At 51.0% G+C, this 16997-nt stretch overlaps 1 protein-coding gene across 5 annotated transcripts in view; it reads left to right on the top strand.

Annotated features, from left to right (window-relative positions):
* The window catches only part of LOC110490677 (proline-rich protein 5), a 65141-nt gene extending 48548 nt beyond the window's left edge, over positions 1 to 16593 (top strand). For all 5 annotated transcript variants that reach the window (XM_090228727.1, XM_090228728.1, XM_090228726.1 and 2 more), the window contains 2 exons: positions 13128 to 13269; positions 15676 to 16593. In XM_090228727.1, the coding sequence (XP_090084853.1) occupies positions 13128 to 13269; positions 15676 to 16310 (777 nt within the window). In that variant the 3' untranslated portion in view covers positions 16311 to 16593. The remainder of the gene's footprint in view (positions 1 to 13127; positions 13270 to 15675) is intronic.
* The last annotated feature ends 404 nt before the right edge of the window (positions 16594 to 16997 follow it).

Raw genomic sequence — 16997 nt, 5'->3', positions numbered from 1 at the left:
GGCTATAGAGACCGGTCGTCACAGACAAACCTGGCTGCCCAGAGAGGACAGGCTGTGCTATAGAGACCGGTCGTCACAGACAAACCTGGCTGCCCAGAGAGGACAGTCTGGCTATAGAGACCGGTCGTCACAGACGAACCTGGCTGCCCAGAGAGGACAGTCTGGCTATAGAGACCGGTCGTCACAGACAAACCTGGCTGCCCAGAGAGGACAGTCTGGCTATAGAGACCGGTCGTCACAGACAAACCTGGCTGCCCAGAGAGGACAGGCTGTGCTCACTCTGCTCCAGGGGAGAGGTAGAGACAGAGCTGCATTTCCTATTACACTGTGACAAATACTCAGATCTAAGATAATAGTTATTTCCCCAAATGATCATTCAGAAACTGTCAAATATATTTAACTATAAAATATAAAAAACCAATATGTGCAGTTTTGGCAGCCAGCTATGTGTCCTCCTGACACAACCTGAGGGACAGCCAGCTATGTGTCCTCCTGACACAACCTGAGGGACAGCCAGCTATGTGTCCTCCTGACACAACCTGAGGGACAGCCAGCTATGTGTCCTCCTGACACAACCTGAGGGACAGCCAGCTATGTGTCCTCCTGACACAACCTGAGGGACAGCCAGCTATGTGTCCTCCTGACACAACCTGAGGGACAGCCAGCTATGTGTCCTCCTGACACAACCTGAGGGACAGCCAGCTATGTGTCCTCCTGACACAACCTGAGGGACAGCCAGCTATGTGTCCTCCTGACACAACCTGAGGGACAGCCAGCTATGTGTCCTCCTGACACAACCTGAGGGACAGCCAGCTATGTGTCCTCCTGACACAACCTGAGGGACAGCCAGCTATGTGTCCTCCTGACACAACCTGAGGGACAGCCAGCTATGTGTCCTCCTGACACAACCTGAGGGACAGCCAGCTATGTGTCCTCCTGACACAACCTGAGGGACAGACAGCTATGTGTCCTCCTGACACAACCTGAGGGACAGCCAGCTATGTGTCCTCCTGACACAACCTGAGGGACAGCCAGCTATGTGTCCTCCTGACACAACCTGAGGGACAGCCAGCTATGTGTCCTCCTGACACAACCTGAGGGACAGCCAGCTATGTGTCCTCCTGACACAACCTGAGGGACAGCCAGCTATGTGTCCTCCTGACACAACCTGAGGGACAGCCAGCTATGTGTCCTCCTGACAACCTGAGGGACAGCCAGCTATGTGTCCTCCTGACACAACCTGAGGGACAGACAGCTATGTGTCCTCCTGACACAACCTGAGGGACAGCCAGCTATGTGTCCTCCTGACACAACCTGAGGGACAGCCAGCTATGTGTCCTCCTGACAACCTGAGGGACAGCCAGCTATGTGTCCTCCTGACACAACCTGAGGGACAGCCAGCTATGTGTCCTCCTGACACAACCTGAGGGACAGCCAGCTATGTGTCCTCCTGACACAACCTGAGGGACAGCCAGCTATGTGTCCTCCTGACACAACCTGAGGGACAGCCAGCTATGTGTCCTCCTGGCACAACCTGAGGGACAGCCAGCTATGTGTCCTCCTGACACAACCTGAGGGACAGCCAGCTATGTGTCCTCCTGACACAACCTGAGGGACAGCCAGCTATGTGTCCTCCTGACACAACCTGAGGGACAGCCAGCTATGTGTCCTCCTGACACAACCTGAGGGACAGCCAGCTATGTGTCCTCCTGACACAACCTGAGGGACTGCCAGCTATGTGTCCTCCTGACACAACCTGAGGGACAGACAGCTATGTGTCCTCCTGACACAACCTGAGGGACAGCCAGCTATGTGTCCTCCTGACACAACCTGAGGGACAGCCAGCTATGTGTCCTCCTGACACAACCTGAGGGACAGCCAGCTATGTGTCCTCCTGACACAACCTGAGGGACAGCCAGCTATGTGTCCTCCTGACACAACCTGAGGGACAGCCAGCTATGTGTCCTCCTGACACAACCTGAGGGACAGCCAGCTATGTGTCCTCCTGACACAACCTGAGGGACAGCCAGCTATGTGTCCTCCTGACACAACCTGAGGGACAGCCAGCTATGTGTCCTCCTGACACAACCTGAGGGACAGCCAGCTATGTGTCCTCCTGACACAACCTGAGGGACAGACAGCTATGTGTCCTCCTGACACAACCTGAGGGACAGCCAGCTATGTGTCCTCCTGACACAACCTGAGGGACAGCCAGCTATGTGTCCTCCTGACATAACCTGAGGGACAGCCAGCTATGTGTCCTCCTGACACAACCTGAGGGACAGCCAGCTATGTGTCCTCCTGACACAACCTGAGGGACAGCAAGCTATGTGTCCTCCTGACACAACCTGAGGGACAGCCAGCTATGTGTCCTCCTGACACAACCTGAGGGACAGACAGCTATGTGTCCTGCTGACACAACCTGAGGGACAGCCAGCTATGTGTCCTCCTGACACAACCTGAGGGACAGACAGCTATGTGTCCTCCTGACACAACCTGAGGGACAGACAGCTATGTGTCCTCCTGACACAACCTGAGGGACAGCCAGCTATGTGTCCTCCTGACACAACCTGAGGGACAGCCAGCTATGTGTCCTCCTGACACAACCTGAGGGACAGCCAGCTATGTGTCCTCCTGACACAACCTGAGGGACAGACAGCTATGTGTCCTCCTGACACAACCTGAGGGACAGCCAGCTATGTGTCCTCCTGACACAACCTGAGGGACAGCCAGCTATGTGTCCTCCTGACACAACCTGAGGGACAGCCAGCTATGTGTCCTCCTGACACAACCTGAGGGACAGCCAGCTATGTGTCCTCCTGACACAACCTGAGGGACAGCCAGCTATGTGTCCTCCTGACACAACCTGAGGGACAGACAGCTATGTGTCCTCCTGACACAACCTGAGGGACAGCCAGCTATGTGTCCTCCTGACACAACCTGAGGGACAGACAGCTATGTGTCCTCCTGACACAACCTGAGGGACAGCCAGCTATGTGTCCTCCTGACACAACCTGAGGGACAGACAGCTATGTGTCCTCCTGACACAACCTGAGGGACAGCCAGCTATGTGTCCTCCTGACACAACCTGAGGGACAGCCAGCTATGTGTCCTCCTGACACAACCTGAGGGACAGCCAGCTATGTGTCCTCCTGACACAACCTGAGGGACAGCCAGCTATGTGTCCTCCTGACACAACCTGAGGGACAGCCAGCTATGTGTCCTCCTGACACAACCTGAGGGACAGCCAGCTATGTGTCCTCCTGACACAACCTGAGGGACAGCCAGCTATGTGTCCTCCTGACACAACCTGAGGGACAGCCAGCTATGTGTCCTCCTGACACAACCTGAGGGACAGACAGCTATGTGTCCTCCTGACACAACCTGAGGGACAGCCAGCTATGTGTCCTCCTGACACAACCTGAGGGACAGCCAGCTATGTGTCCTCCTGACAACCTGAGGGACAGCCAGCTATGTGTCCTCCTGACACAACCTGAGGGACAGACAGCTATGTGTCCTCCTGACAACCTGAGGGACAGCCAGCTATGTGTCCTCCTGACACAACCTGAGGGACAGCCAGCTATGTGTCCTCCTGACACAACCTGAGGGACAGCCAGCTATGTGTCCTCCTGACACAACCTGAGGGACAGCCAGCTATGTGTCCTCCTGGCACAACCTGAGGGACAGCCAGCTATGTGTCCTCCTGACACAACCTGAGGGACAGCCAGCTATGTGTCCTCCTGACACAACCTGAGGGACAGCCAGCTATGTGTCCTCCTGACAACCTGAGGGACAGCCAGCTATGTGTCCTCCTGACACAACCTGAGGGACAGACAGCTATGTGTCCTCCTGACAACCTGAGGGACAGCCAGCTATGTGTCCTCCTGACACAACCTGAGGGACAGCCAGCTATATGTCCTCCTGACACAACCTGAGGGACAGACAGCTATGTGTCCTCCTGACACAACCTGAGGGACAGCCAGCTATGTGTCCTCCTGACACAACCTGAGGGACAGCCAGCTATGTGTCCTCCTGACACAACCTGAGGGACAGCCAGCTATGTGTCCTCCTGACACAACCTGAGGGACAGCCAGCTATGTGTCCTCCTGACACAACCTGAGGGACAGACAGCTATGTGTCCTCCTGACACAACCTGAGGGACAGCCAGCTATGTGTCCTCCTGACACAACCTGAGGGACAGCCAGCTATGTGTCCTCCTGACACAACCTGAGGGACAGACAGCTATGTGTCCTCCTGACACAACCTGAGGGACAGCCAGCTATGTGTCCTCCTGACACAACCTGAGGGACAGCCAGCTATGTGTCCTCCTGACACAACCTGAGGGACAGACAGTTATGTGTCCTCCTGACACAACCTGAGGGACAGCCAGCTATGTGTCCTCCTGACACAACCTGAGGGACAGCCAGCTATGTGTCCTCCTGACACAACCTGAGGGACAGCCAGCAAAAAGTGTAGAGCCTTACCATCTGTAGAGCATTACCATCTGTAGAGCGCTACCCTCTGTAGAGCCTTACCCTCTGTAGATCATTAACCTCTGTAGAGCCTTACGATCTGTAGAGCACTACCATCTGTAGAGCACTACCCTCTGTAGAGCATTACCATCTGTAGAGCGCTACCCTCTGTAGAGCCTTACCCTCTGTAGAGCATTAACCTCTGTAGAGCCTTACCATCTGTAGAGCATTACCATTTGTAGAGCCTTACCCTCTGTAGAGCCTTACGATCTGTAGAGCCTTACGATCTGTAGAGCACTACCATCTGTAGAGCCTTACCCTCTGTAGAGCATTAACCTCTGTAGAGCCTTACGATCTGTAGAGCACTACCCTCTGTAGAGCATTACCCTCTGTAGAGCACTGCCCCCTGTAGAGCATTACCCTCTGTAGAGCATTACCCTCTGTAGAACGCTACCCTCTGTAGAGCACTACCCTCTGTAGAGCATTACCCCCTGTACAGCCTTACCATCTGTAAAGCATTACCCTCTGTGAAGCATTACCCTCTGTAGAGCATTACCCTCTGTAGAGCCTTACCATATGTAGAGCATTACCATATGTAGAGCATTACCCTCTGTGGAGCTTTACCCTCTGTAGAGCCTTGTGGTCGGATGCCAAGCTGTTGCCATACCAAGCAGTGATGCAGCTAGTCAAGATGCTCTCTGTGGTGCAGCTGTAGATGTTTTTAAGGATTGGTTGTTTTGACTTCCTGGTTGTCCCCAGGTCAGAAGCTACTCGTTGTTTTGACTTCCTGGTTGCCTCCTGGTCAGAAGCTATTGGTTGTTTTGACTTCCTGGTTGCCACCGGGTCAGAAGCTACTGGTTGTTTTGACTTCCTGGTTGACCCCAGGTCAGAAGCTACTGGTTGTTTTGACTTCCTGGTTGACCCCAGGTCAGAAGCTACTGGTTGTTTTGACTTCCTGGTTGCCCCCAGGTCAGAAGCTACTGGATTCTCTGGCAGAGACGTGGGACTTCTTCTCTCCATGCTTCAGACTATCTTCTATAATTCCACATCAACATCACTATAAAATAGTAACTGCATACGAAGTAAGACATCTGTCATATTGGGCTGAGTTATGTGCAGTTATCTGGATCATCTCTGTTCTCAGTGGTTAGCAGGATGCCAGACCAGATCATATCTCAGTGGTTAGCATGATGCCAGACAAGATCATCTCTCAGTGGTTAGCATGATGCCAGACCAGATCATCTCTCAGTGGTTAGCATGATGCCAGACCAGATCATCTCTCAGTGGTTAGCATGATGCCAGACCAGATAATCTCTCAGTGGTTAGCATGATGCCAGACCAGATCATCTCTCAGTGGTTAGCATGATGCCAGACCAGACCAGATCATCTCTCAGTGGTAAGCAGGATTTGAGACAAGATCATCTCTGTTCTCAGTGGTTAGCAGGATGCCAGACCAGATTATTTATTTTCTCAGTGGTTAGCAGGATGCCAGACCAGACCAGATCATCTCTGTGGTTAGCAGGATGCCAGACCAGATCATCTCTGTTCTCAGTGATTAGCAGGATGCCAGACCAGACCAGATCATCTCTCAGTGGTTAGCAGGATGTGAGACCAGATCATCTCTGTTCTCAGTGATTAGCAGGATGCCAGACCAGATCATCTCTTAGTGGTTAGCAGGATGCCAGACCAGATCATCTCTCAGTGGTCAGCAGGATGCCAGACCAGATCATCTCTCAGTGGTCAGCAGGATGCCAGACCAGAGAGAGTGTGATATAGTGAGCAGGATGCCAGACCAGAGGGAGTGTGATATAGTGAGCAGGATGCCAAACCAGAGAGAGTGTGATATAGTGAGCAGGATGCCAGACCAGAGAGAGTGTGATATAGTGAGCAGGATGCCAGACCAGAGAGAGTTTGATATAGTGAGCAGGATGCCAGACCAGAGGGAGTGTGATATAGTGAGCAGGATGCCAGACCAGAGGGAGTGTGATATAGTGAGCAGGATGCCAGACCAGAGGGAGTGTGATATAGTGAGCAGGATGCCAGACCAGAGGGAGTGTGATGTAGTGAGCAGGATGCCAGACCAGAGGGAGTGTGATATAGTGAGCAGGATGCCAGACCAGAGAGAGTGTGATATAGTGAGCAGGATGCCAGACCAGAGGGAGTGTGATATAGTGAGCAGGATGTCAGACCAGAGAGAGTGTGATATAGTGAGCAGGATGCCAGACCAGAGAGAGTGTGATATAGTGAGCAGGATGCCAGACCAGAGAGAGTGTGATATAGTGAGCAGGATGCCAGACCAAAGAGAGCGTGATATAGTGAGCAGGATGCCAGACCAGAGGGAGTGTGATATAGTGAGCAGGATGCCAGACCAGAGAGAGTGTGATATAGTGAGCAGGATGCCAGACCAGAGGGAGTGTGATATAGTGAGCAGGATGCCAGACCATAGAGAGTGTGATATAGTGAGCAGGATGCCAGACCAGAGGGAGTGTGATATAGTGAGCAGGATGCCAGACCAGAGGGAGTGTGATATAGTGAGCAGGATGCCAGACCACAGAGAGTGTGATATAGTGAGCAGGATGCCAGACCAGAGGGAGTGTGATATAGTGAGCAGGATGCCAGACCAGAGAGAGTGTGATATAGTGAGCAGGATGCCAGACCAGAGAGAGTGTGATATAGTGAGCAGGATGCCAGACCAGAGGGAGTGTGATATAGTGAGCAGGATGCCAGACCAGAGAGAGTGTGATATAGTGAGCAGGATGCCAGACCAGAGAGAGTGTGATATAGTGAGCAGGATGCCAGACCAGAGAGAGTGTGATATAGTGAGCAGGATGCCAGACCAGAGGGAGTGTGATATAGTGAGCAGGATGCCAGACCAGAGAGAGTGTGACATAATGAGCAGGATGCCAGACCAGAGGGAGTGTGATATAGTGAGCAGGATGCCAGACCAGAGAGTGTGATATAGTGAGCAGGATGCCAGACCAGAGGGAGTGTGATATAGTGAGCAGGATGCCAGACCAGAGAGAGTGTGATATAGTGAGCAGGATGCCAGACCAGAGAGTGTGATATAGTGAGCAGGATGCCAGACCAGAGAGTGTGATATAGTGAGCAGGATGCCAGACCAGAGGGAGTGTGATATAGTGAGCAGGATGCCAGACCAGAGGGAGTGTGATATAGTGAGCAGGATGCCAGACCAGAGAGAGTGTGATATAGTGAGCAGGATGCCAGACCAGAGGGAGTGTGATATAGTGAGCAGGATGCCAGACTAGAGAGAGTGTGATATAGTGAGCAGGATGCCAGACCAGAGAGTGTGATATAGTGAGCAGGATGCCAGACCAGAGAGTGTGATATAGTGAGCAGGAGAGCGATGTGACAGGAAACGGTCAGAGTGAAGTCAGAAAGGAGACTTCTTCCCATGAGAATAACAGTTACATGTAGTGGAGATACTTTTAGTCATTTCCATATTAATTCAACATTTACCAATCTTTTTTTTTTGGCATCCATATATATATTTTTCCGACATCCATATATATGTCATTTTCATTCATGTTATAATATATTAACATTAAGATTCCTATGTAAACAGATGTCGACCCCCACCTCAGTTTATGTGTGTATGCATGCGTCTGTGTCTGTGACTTCTCTGCACAGTTCTCCACTGACATCATTAGAGTGACTGGGTGACCCAGATCTGCTGTCTCCTCTCTGCCAGACGCCAGGAGCCAGGGACAAACTGGAGCACACAGGAGTAGAGTAGTAGAGAGTAGATAGTAGAGTAGAAAGAGAAACCAGAGAGATGGATAAAGAGACTGAGAGATGGACAGAGAAAGAGACTGAGGGATAAACAGAGCGAGAGACAGGAAGTAAGGGTGATAGATACAAATAACCTATACTAGGAGACAGAGGTTTAATGGAGAACACAGGGAAGGATAGAAAGACTCCCTCATTTGCAGCAGAAATAGAAAGAGAGGAGAGAACAGAGAACAGGACCAAGGGAGAGGAGAGAACAGAGAACAGGACCAAGAGAGAGGAGAGAACAGAGAACAGGACCAAGAGAGAGGAGAGAACAGAGAACAGGACCAAGAGAACAGAGAACAGAACCAAGAGAGAGGAGAGAACAGAGAACAGGACCAACAGAACAGAAAACATGACAAAAAGAGAGGAGAGAACAGAGGACAGGACCAAGAGAGAGGAAAGAACAGAGGACAGGACCAAGAGAGAGGAGAGAACAGAGAACAGGACCAAGAGAACAGAGAACAGGACCAAGAGAACAGAGAACAGGACCAAGAGAGAGGAGAGAACAGGACCAAGAGAACAGAGAACAGGACCAAGATAGATGAGAGAACAGGACCAAGAGAACAGAGAACAGGACCAAGAGAGAACAGAGAACAGGACCAAGAGAGAGGAGAGAACAGAGAACAGGACCAAGAGAGAACAGAGGACAGGACCAAGAGAGAGGAGAGAACAGAGAACAGGACCAAGAGAGAGGAGAGAACAGGACCAAGAGAACAGAGAACAGGACCAAGAGAGAGGAGAGAACAGGACCAAGAGAACAGAGAACAGGACCAAGATAGATGAGAGAACAGAGAACAGGACCAAGAGAGAGGAGAGAACAGAGAACAGGACCAAGAGAACGGAGAACAGGACCAAGAGAGAGGAGAGAACAGAGAACAGGACCAAGAGAACTGAGAACATGACAAAGAGAGAGGAGATAACAGAGAACAGGACCAAGAGAACAGGACCAAGATAGGGGAGAGAACAGAGAACAGGACGGAGAGACAGGAGAGAACAGAGAATAGGACCAAGAGAGAGGAGAGAACAGAGAACAGGACCAAGAGAGAGGAGAGAACAGAGAACAGGACCAAGAGAGAGGAGAGAACAGGACCAAGATAGAGGAGAGAACAGGACCAAGAGAACAGAGAACAGGACCAAGAGAGAGGAGAGAACAGGACCAAGAGAACAGAGAACAGGACCAAGAGAGAGGAGAGAACAGGACCAAGAGAGAGGAGAGAACAGGACCAAGATAGAGGAGAGAACAGGACCAAGAGAACAGAGAACAGGACCAAGAGAGAGGAGAGAACAGGACCAAGAGAGAGGAGAGAACAGGACCAAGATAGAGGAGAGAACAGGACCAAGATAGAGGAGAGAACAGGACCAAGAGAACAGAGAACAGGACCAAGAGAGAACAGAGAACAGGACCAAGAGAGAGGAGAGAACAGGACCAAGAGAACAGAGAACAGGACCAAGAGAGAGGAGAGAACAGGACCCAGAGAACAGGACCAAGAGAACATAGAACAGGACCAAGAGAGAGGAGAGAACAAGACCAAGAGAACAGAGAACAGGACCAAGAAAGATGAGAGAACAGAGAACAGGACCAAGAGAACAGAGAACATGACAAAGAGAGAGGAGAGAACAGGACCAAGAGAACAGAGAACAGGACCAAGAGAACAGAGAACAGGACCAAGAGAACATAGAACAGGACCAAGAGAACATAGAACAGGACCAAGAGAGCGGAGAGAACAGAGAACAGGACCAAGAGAACAGAGAACATGACCAAGAGGGAGGAGACAACAGGACCAAGAGAGAGGAGAGAACAGAGAACAGGACCAAGAGAGAGGAGAGAACAGGACCAAGAGAGAGGAGAGAACAGGACCAAGAGAGAGAAGAGAACAGGACCAAGAGAACAGGACCAAGAGAGGAGAGAGGAGAGAACAGGACCAAGAGAGAGGAGAGAACAGAGAACCAGGACCAATAGAGAGGAGAGAACAGGACCAAGAGAGAACAGAGAACAGGACCAAGAGAACAGAGAACATGACCAAGATACCAGAGAACAGGACCAAGAGAGGAGAGAGGAGAGAAGGGCTACTCTTGTCTGTCTGTCTCTCTCTCTCCCTTTCCCCCTCCCCCTTTCTCATTACTCTGTGGTACAGCTTGGGTGACACCTTACACTGGAGACACCATTCTATCTATCTAAGTGGCCTGTATTGCTCACTGGGCCACATCTGCTACTGATTAAAGTGTCCAGAGGGCACACAGACAAAGGATCAGTTTGTTTTGACAAGGGAAGAATGTACGTTTTGTTGAAGTTTTGTTCCCATACCCCAATGGCAATGGATCTCTCTCTCCTCTCTCTCTGTCTCTCTCTCTCGCTCTGTCTCTCTCTCTCTCTGTCTCTCTCTCTTTCTCTCCCTCTCTCTCTCTCTCCTCTCTCTGTCTCTCTCTCTCTCTCCTCTCTCTCTCTCTGTCTCTCACCTCTCTCTCTCTCTCTCTCCTCTCCCTCTCTCTCTTTCTCTCTCTGTCTCTCTCTCCTCTTTCTCCTCTCCTCTCTCTCTCTCTGTCTCTCTCTCTCTCTCTCCTCTCTCTTTCTCTCTCTGTCTCTCCTCTCTCTCTTCTCTCTCCTCTCCTCTCTCTCTCCTCTCTGTCTCTCTGTCTCTCTCTCTGTATCTCTCTCTCTCTCTCTCTGTCTCTCCTCTCTCTCTCTCTCTCTCTCTCTGTGTCTCTCCTCTCTCTCTCCTCTCTCTCTTCTCTCTCCTCTCTCTCTCCTCTCTCTCTCTCTGTATATCTCTCTCTCTCCTCTCTCTCTCTCTCTCTCTCTCTCTCTCTTTGGTCTTGGTCTTTGTTGTAACAGCTTTCATCTGTGAACAATTTCTCTCCATTTTACTTGTTTTGCATTGATGTCATTACTCCAGTCAATGCATTGATGTGGTGGTTGTCAAACTCTGGTTAGCTAGATGTTTTATGTTGTGGTTGAGTGAGTCAATGTATTATCGGAAGACAGTCTCCCTTCACCAATGTTTTGTTCCTTTTCAGGTTTCATGACAAAATAGTTCTGGTAAAGAAGTTGTTCTGGAAAGGATTTGGGTAAATGAAGTCCCAAACAAGCAAACTAGTTCCAGATCTCCCCATAATAGGTATTTAGTGTCATTAGCGAACACTCAGTCTGGGACTTTCAATGGTGTGTACGTGTTATTTTACTGTCAATGGTCGGTACAGGGTAGGACAGTTACTGTCTCTCCTCTGACAGACAGTTAGTTACTGTCTCTCCTCTGACAGTTAGTTACTGTCTCTCCTCTGACAGACAGTTAGTTACTGTCTCTCCTCTGACAGACAGTTAGTTACTGTCTCTCCTCTGACAGGCAGTTAGTTACTGTCTCTCCTCTGACAGACAGTTAGTTACTGTCTCTCCTCTGACAGGCAGTTAGTTACTGTCTCTCCTCTGACAGGCAGTTAGTTACTGTCTCTCCTCTGACAGGCAGTTAGTTACTATCTCTCCTCTGACAGGCAGTTAGTTACTGTCTCTCCTCTGACAGGCAGTTAGTTACTGTCTCTCCTCTGACAGACAGTCAGTTACTGTCTCTCCTCTGACAGGCAGTCAGTTACTGTCTCTCCTCTGACAGACAGTTAGTTACTGTCTCTCCTCTGACAGGCAGTTAGTTACTGTCTCTCCTCTGATATATAGTTAGTTACTGTCTCTCCTCTGACAGACAGTTAGTTACTGTCTCTCCTCTGACAGACAGACAGTTACTGTCTCTCCTCTGATATAAAGTTAGTTACTGTCTCTCCTCTGATATATAGTTAGTTACTGTCTCTCCTCTGACAGACAGTTAGTTACTGTCTCTCCTCTGACAGACAGTTAGTTACTGTCTCTCCTCTGACAGACAGTTAGTTACTGTCTCTCCTCTGATATACAGTTAGTTACTGTCTCTCCTCTGACAGACAGTTAGTTACTGTCTCTCCTCTGACAGACAGTTAGTTACTGTCTCTCCTCTGACAGACAGTTAGTTACTGTCTCTCCTCTGACAGACAGTTAGTTACTGTCTCTCCTCTGACAGACAGTTAGTTACTGTCTCTCCTCTGACAGACAGTTAGTTACTGTCTCTCCTCTGACAGACAGTTAGTTACCGTCTCTCCTCTGACAGACAGACAGTTAGTTACTGTCCTCTGATATACAGTTAGTTAGTTAGTTACTGTCTCTCCTGATATAGTTACTCAGTTACATTCCTCCAGCTCAGTATTTACTCAGTGTTTTCTGCATGCTCTTACCCTGCCCCCTTTCTTTCTGTTCTGTCCTAAACAACAAACACAGAGCCCTCTAATGGACAATGTATTTCCTCAGAAACTAAGATTTCAATAGACTCAAATATGGTTATGGTTTGAGGACAGATTTATTTTAGGTGGTTGACAAATGATAAGCACTGATTTTTGAGTGTACAGCAGGTGTGGTGTCCTGTGTGTGTGTGTGTGTGTGTGTGTGTGTGTGTTCCAGGGTGTCCATGAGTCTAGAGGAGTGACTGAGGTCTAACTGTGATGTGTGTGTTCCGGGGTGTCCATGAGTCTAGAGGAGTGACTGAGGACTAACTGTGATGTGTGTGTTCCAGGGTGTCCATGAGTCTAGAGGAGTGACTGAGGACTAACTGTGATGTGTGTGTTCCAGGGTGTCCATGAGTCTAGAGGAGTGACTGAGGACTAACTGTGATGTGTGTGTTCCAGGGTGTCCATGAGTCTAGAGGAGTGACTGAGGACTAACTGTGATGTGTGTGTTCCAGGGTGTCCATGAGTCTAGAGGAGTGACTGAGGACTAACTGTGATGTGTGTGTTCCAGGGTGTCCATGAGTCTAGAGGAGTGACTGAGGACTAACTGTGATGTGTGTGTTCCAGGGTGTCCATGAGTCTAGAGGAGTGACTGAGGAGTACCTGCGTCTGGAAGCTTTGGTTCAGAAGGTGGTGTCTCCATACCTGGGAACCCACGGCCTCTACTCCAACGACGGATCCTCAATGCAATACTCCTCCTGCGTACTGGGTAGTTAGACTAATACTCATACAGCTAAATGATTTAGATTTCATCATGCGTGATTTTTACTCTCCATTCACAGCTGTTCAGCTGTTGTGCTGTTAGTTTCCTGTGTTATACTTCTTCACATCTCATCTTTCTCCCTCTCTCTCTCCCTCCCTCCATCCCACCACTTCTTTCTCTCCTTCACTCACCCCTCCTCCTATCCTCATCCCGCTTCACCCCTCCTCCTATCCTCATCCCTCTTCACCCCTCCTCCTATCCTCATCCCTCTTCACCCCTCCTCCTATCCTCATCCCTCTTCACCCCTCATCCCTCTTCACCCCTCCTCCTATCCTCATCCCTCTTCACCCCTCCTCCTATCCTCATCCCTCTTCACCCCTCATCCCTCTTCACCCCTCCTCCTATCCTCATCCCTCTTCACCCCTCCTCCTATCCTCATCCATCTTCACCCCTCCTCCTATCCTCATCCCTCTTCACCCCTCATCCCTCTTCACCCCTCCTCCTATCCTCATCCCTCTTCACCCCTCCTCCTATCCTCATCCCTCTTCACCCCTCATCCCTCTTCACCCCTCCTCCTATCCTCATCCCTCTTCACCCCTCCTCCTATCCTCATCCCTCTTCACCCCTCCTCCTATCCTCATCCCTCTTCATCCCTCCCCCTATCCTCATCCCTCTTCACCCCTCATCCCTCTTCACCCCTCCTCCTATCCTCATCCCTCTTCACCCCTCCTCCTATCCTCATCCCTCTTCACCCCTCCTCCTATCCTCATCCCTCTTCACCCCTCCTCCTATCCTCATCCCTCTTCACCCCTCCTCCTATCCTCATCCCTCTTCACCCCTCCTCCTATCCTCATCCCTCTTCACCCCTCCTCCTATCCTCATCCCTCTTCACCCTTCATCCTATCCTCATCCCTCTTCACCCCTCCTCCTATCCTCATCCCTCTTCACCCCTCATCCTATCCTCATCCCTCTTCACCCCTCATCCTATCCTCATCCCTCTTCACCCCTCATCCTATCCTCATCCCTCTTCACCCCTCCTCCTATCCTCATCCCTCTTCACCCCTCATCCCTCTTCATCCCTCTTCACCCCTCCTCCTATCCTCATCCCTCTTCACCCCTCCTCCTATCCTCATCCCTCTTCACCCCTCCTCCTATCCTCATCCCTCTTCACCCCTCCTCCTATCCTCATCCCTCTTCACCCCTCCTCCTATCCTCATCCCTCTTCACCCCTCCTCCTATCCTCATCCCTCTTCACCCTTCATCCTATCCTCATCCCTCTTCACCCCTCCTCCTATCCTCATCCCTCTTCACCCCTCATCCTATCCTCATCCCTCTTCACCCCTCATCCTATCCTCATCCCTCTTCACCCCTCATCCTATCCTCATCCCTCTTCACCCCTCCTCCTATCCTCATCCCTCTTCACCCCTCATCCCTCTTCACCCCTCCTCCTATCCTCATCCCTCTTCACCCCTCATCCTATCCTCATCCCTCTTCACCCCTCATCCTATCCTCATCCCTCTTCACCCCTCCTCCTATCCTCATCCCTCTTCACCCCTCATCCCTCTTCATCCCTCTTCACCCCTCCTCCTATCCTCATCCCTCTTCACCCCTCCTCCTATCCTCATCCCTCTTCACCCCTCCTCCTATCCTCATCCCTCTTCACCCCTCCTCCTATCCTCATCCCTCTTCACCCCTCCTCCTATCCTCATCCCTCTTCACCCTTCATCCTATCCTCATCCCTCTTCACCCCTCCTCCTATCCTCATCCCTCTTCACCCCTCATCCTATCCTCATCCCTCTTCACCCCTCATCCTATCCTCATCCCTCTTCACCCCTCATCCTATCCTCATCCCTCTTCACCCCTCCTCCTATCCTCATCCCTCTTCACCCCTCATCCCTCTTCATCCCTCTTCACCCCTCCTCCTATCCTCATCCCTCTTCACCCCTCATCCTATCCTCATCCCTCTTCACCCCTCCTCCTATCCTCATCCCTCTTCACCCCTCATCCCTCTTCATCCCTCTTCACCCCTCCTCCTATCCTCATCCCTCTTCACCCCTCCTCCTATCCTCATCCCTCTTCACCCCTCCTCCTATCCTCATCCCTCTTCACCCCTCCTCCTATCCTCATCCCTCTTCACCCCTCCTCCTATCCTCATCCCTCTTCACCCCTCCTCCTATCCTCATCCCTCTTCACCCCTCCTCCTATCCTCATCCCTCTTCACCCCTCCTCCTATCCTCATCCCTCTTCACCCCTCCTCCTATCCTCATCCCTCTTCACCCCTCCTCCTATCCTCATCCCTCTTCACCCCTCCTCCTATCCTCATACCTCTTCACCCCTCCTCCTATCCTCATCCCTCTTCACCCCTCCTCCTATCCTCATCCCTCTTCATCCCTCCTCCTATCGTCTCTCCAGAAAAGCGTCTGCAGCGGTGCTGGCCCAAGTCAGGCGACGCCCCCGTGAAGAACCTGGTGATGCGCTCCAAGTCCTACAACGTGCCCATGTTGACGCCTGTGGTGGAGTATGATACCGAGACAGGCTCCGTGAGCAGCATGGGCATCCGCCGCCATTCCGTCTGCGAGATGACTTCCTGTCTGGAAGAAGGCGCCATCAACGACATCAGCACCACTTCCTCCCTGGCCTCCGCGGCCCAGCCGGGCCTCTCCTCCCTGGAGCAGGAGCTCAGCCTGACAGGGGTTGTTTGTGGTGGAGGGGGTGGAAGTCTGGATCTCTGTGGGTCTGTGGGGTCTGAGTCTTTAGGGTCCCACCTCCAGCCCTCCATCTTTCAGGACTCTCACTCCCCAGGACCCTTCCTCCACGGCGGGGAGGAGTCGACGGTGTCCCCCTCTGTTCTGTGTCAGGTCCACTCTGGCTCAGAGACGGGGTCGATCCCCAGCTGTTCCTCCAGCCCGGAGACAGTGGTAGATCAGATACTGGACTCTATGGACTCTGACCCTGATGGCATCTTCATAGACTTCTCCCACCACAGCTGCTCAGACTCTTCCTCCTCTGGTTACAGCAGGGAGAGTGGTAGACAGAGTGTGGTGTAATTTGGGGTTTTCTGGTAACTAATCACAGTTGGATGATCTATGTGATTGCCTGCTTATTCACTACTGATTTCTGGAAAATCTGTGACTAGTGAGAAAGTGTCTGGAGATTTGCAGCCCTAGAGGTCTGATGAATCTCAAGGGATTATCACACGTACTGACACCATCTGTGCTCCACTCACACCGTCGTCTCTAAAAACACACCGCTCTTTCTAGGGCCTATTTTTCATGGAATATTTCTACAGTAAATTCCCTTTTATTAAACATTTATTTTGCTTGATTTTCACTTCTAGTGCTTCATTTTGAGGATAAACTGTATTTCTTTGTGTTTGTATTGCTGATGCTCAGTGACTCAGACAACTTTGAAACAGTCTGAGGTGTCTCTTCAAGTCTTGTGAAAGGCCCAGTGGAAAGGAAACAGTCTGTGGTGTCTCTTCAAGTCTTGTGAAAGGCCCAGTGGAAAGGAAACAGTCTGTGGTGTCTCTTCAAGTCTTGTGAAAGGCCCAGTGGAAAGGAAACAGTCTGTGGTGTCTCTTCAAGTCTTGTGAAAGGCCCAGTGGAAAGGAAACAGTCTGTGGTGTCTCTTCAAGTCTTGTGAAAGGCCCAGTGGAAAGGAGAAGAGATCAATCAGACCTAGCTGAGCTCTCTGGGATAATCCACACCTGGTTCACCAGAGGTCATGAGTTCATT

The sequence above is a fragment of the Oncorhynchus mykiss genome, unplaced genomic scaffold (genome assembly GCF_057628025.1).
Source record: "Oncorhynchus mykiss isolate SJ-2025 unplaced genomic scaffold, ASM5762802v1 scaffold96, whole genome shotgun sequence".
Classification (NCBI taxonomy): domain Eukaryota; kingdom Metazoa; phylum Chordata; class Actinopteri; order Salmoniformes; family Salmonidae; genus Oncorhynchus; species Oncorhynchus mykiss.
Note: the sequence above shows the minus strand (reverse complement) of the source record. Positions and strands in the feature narration are given on the sequence as shown.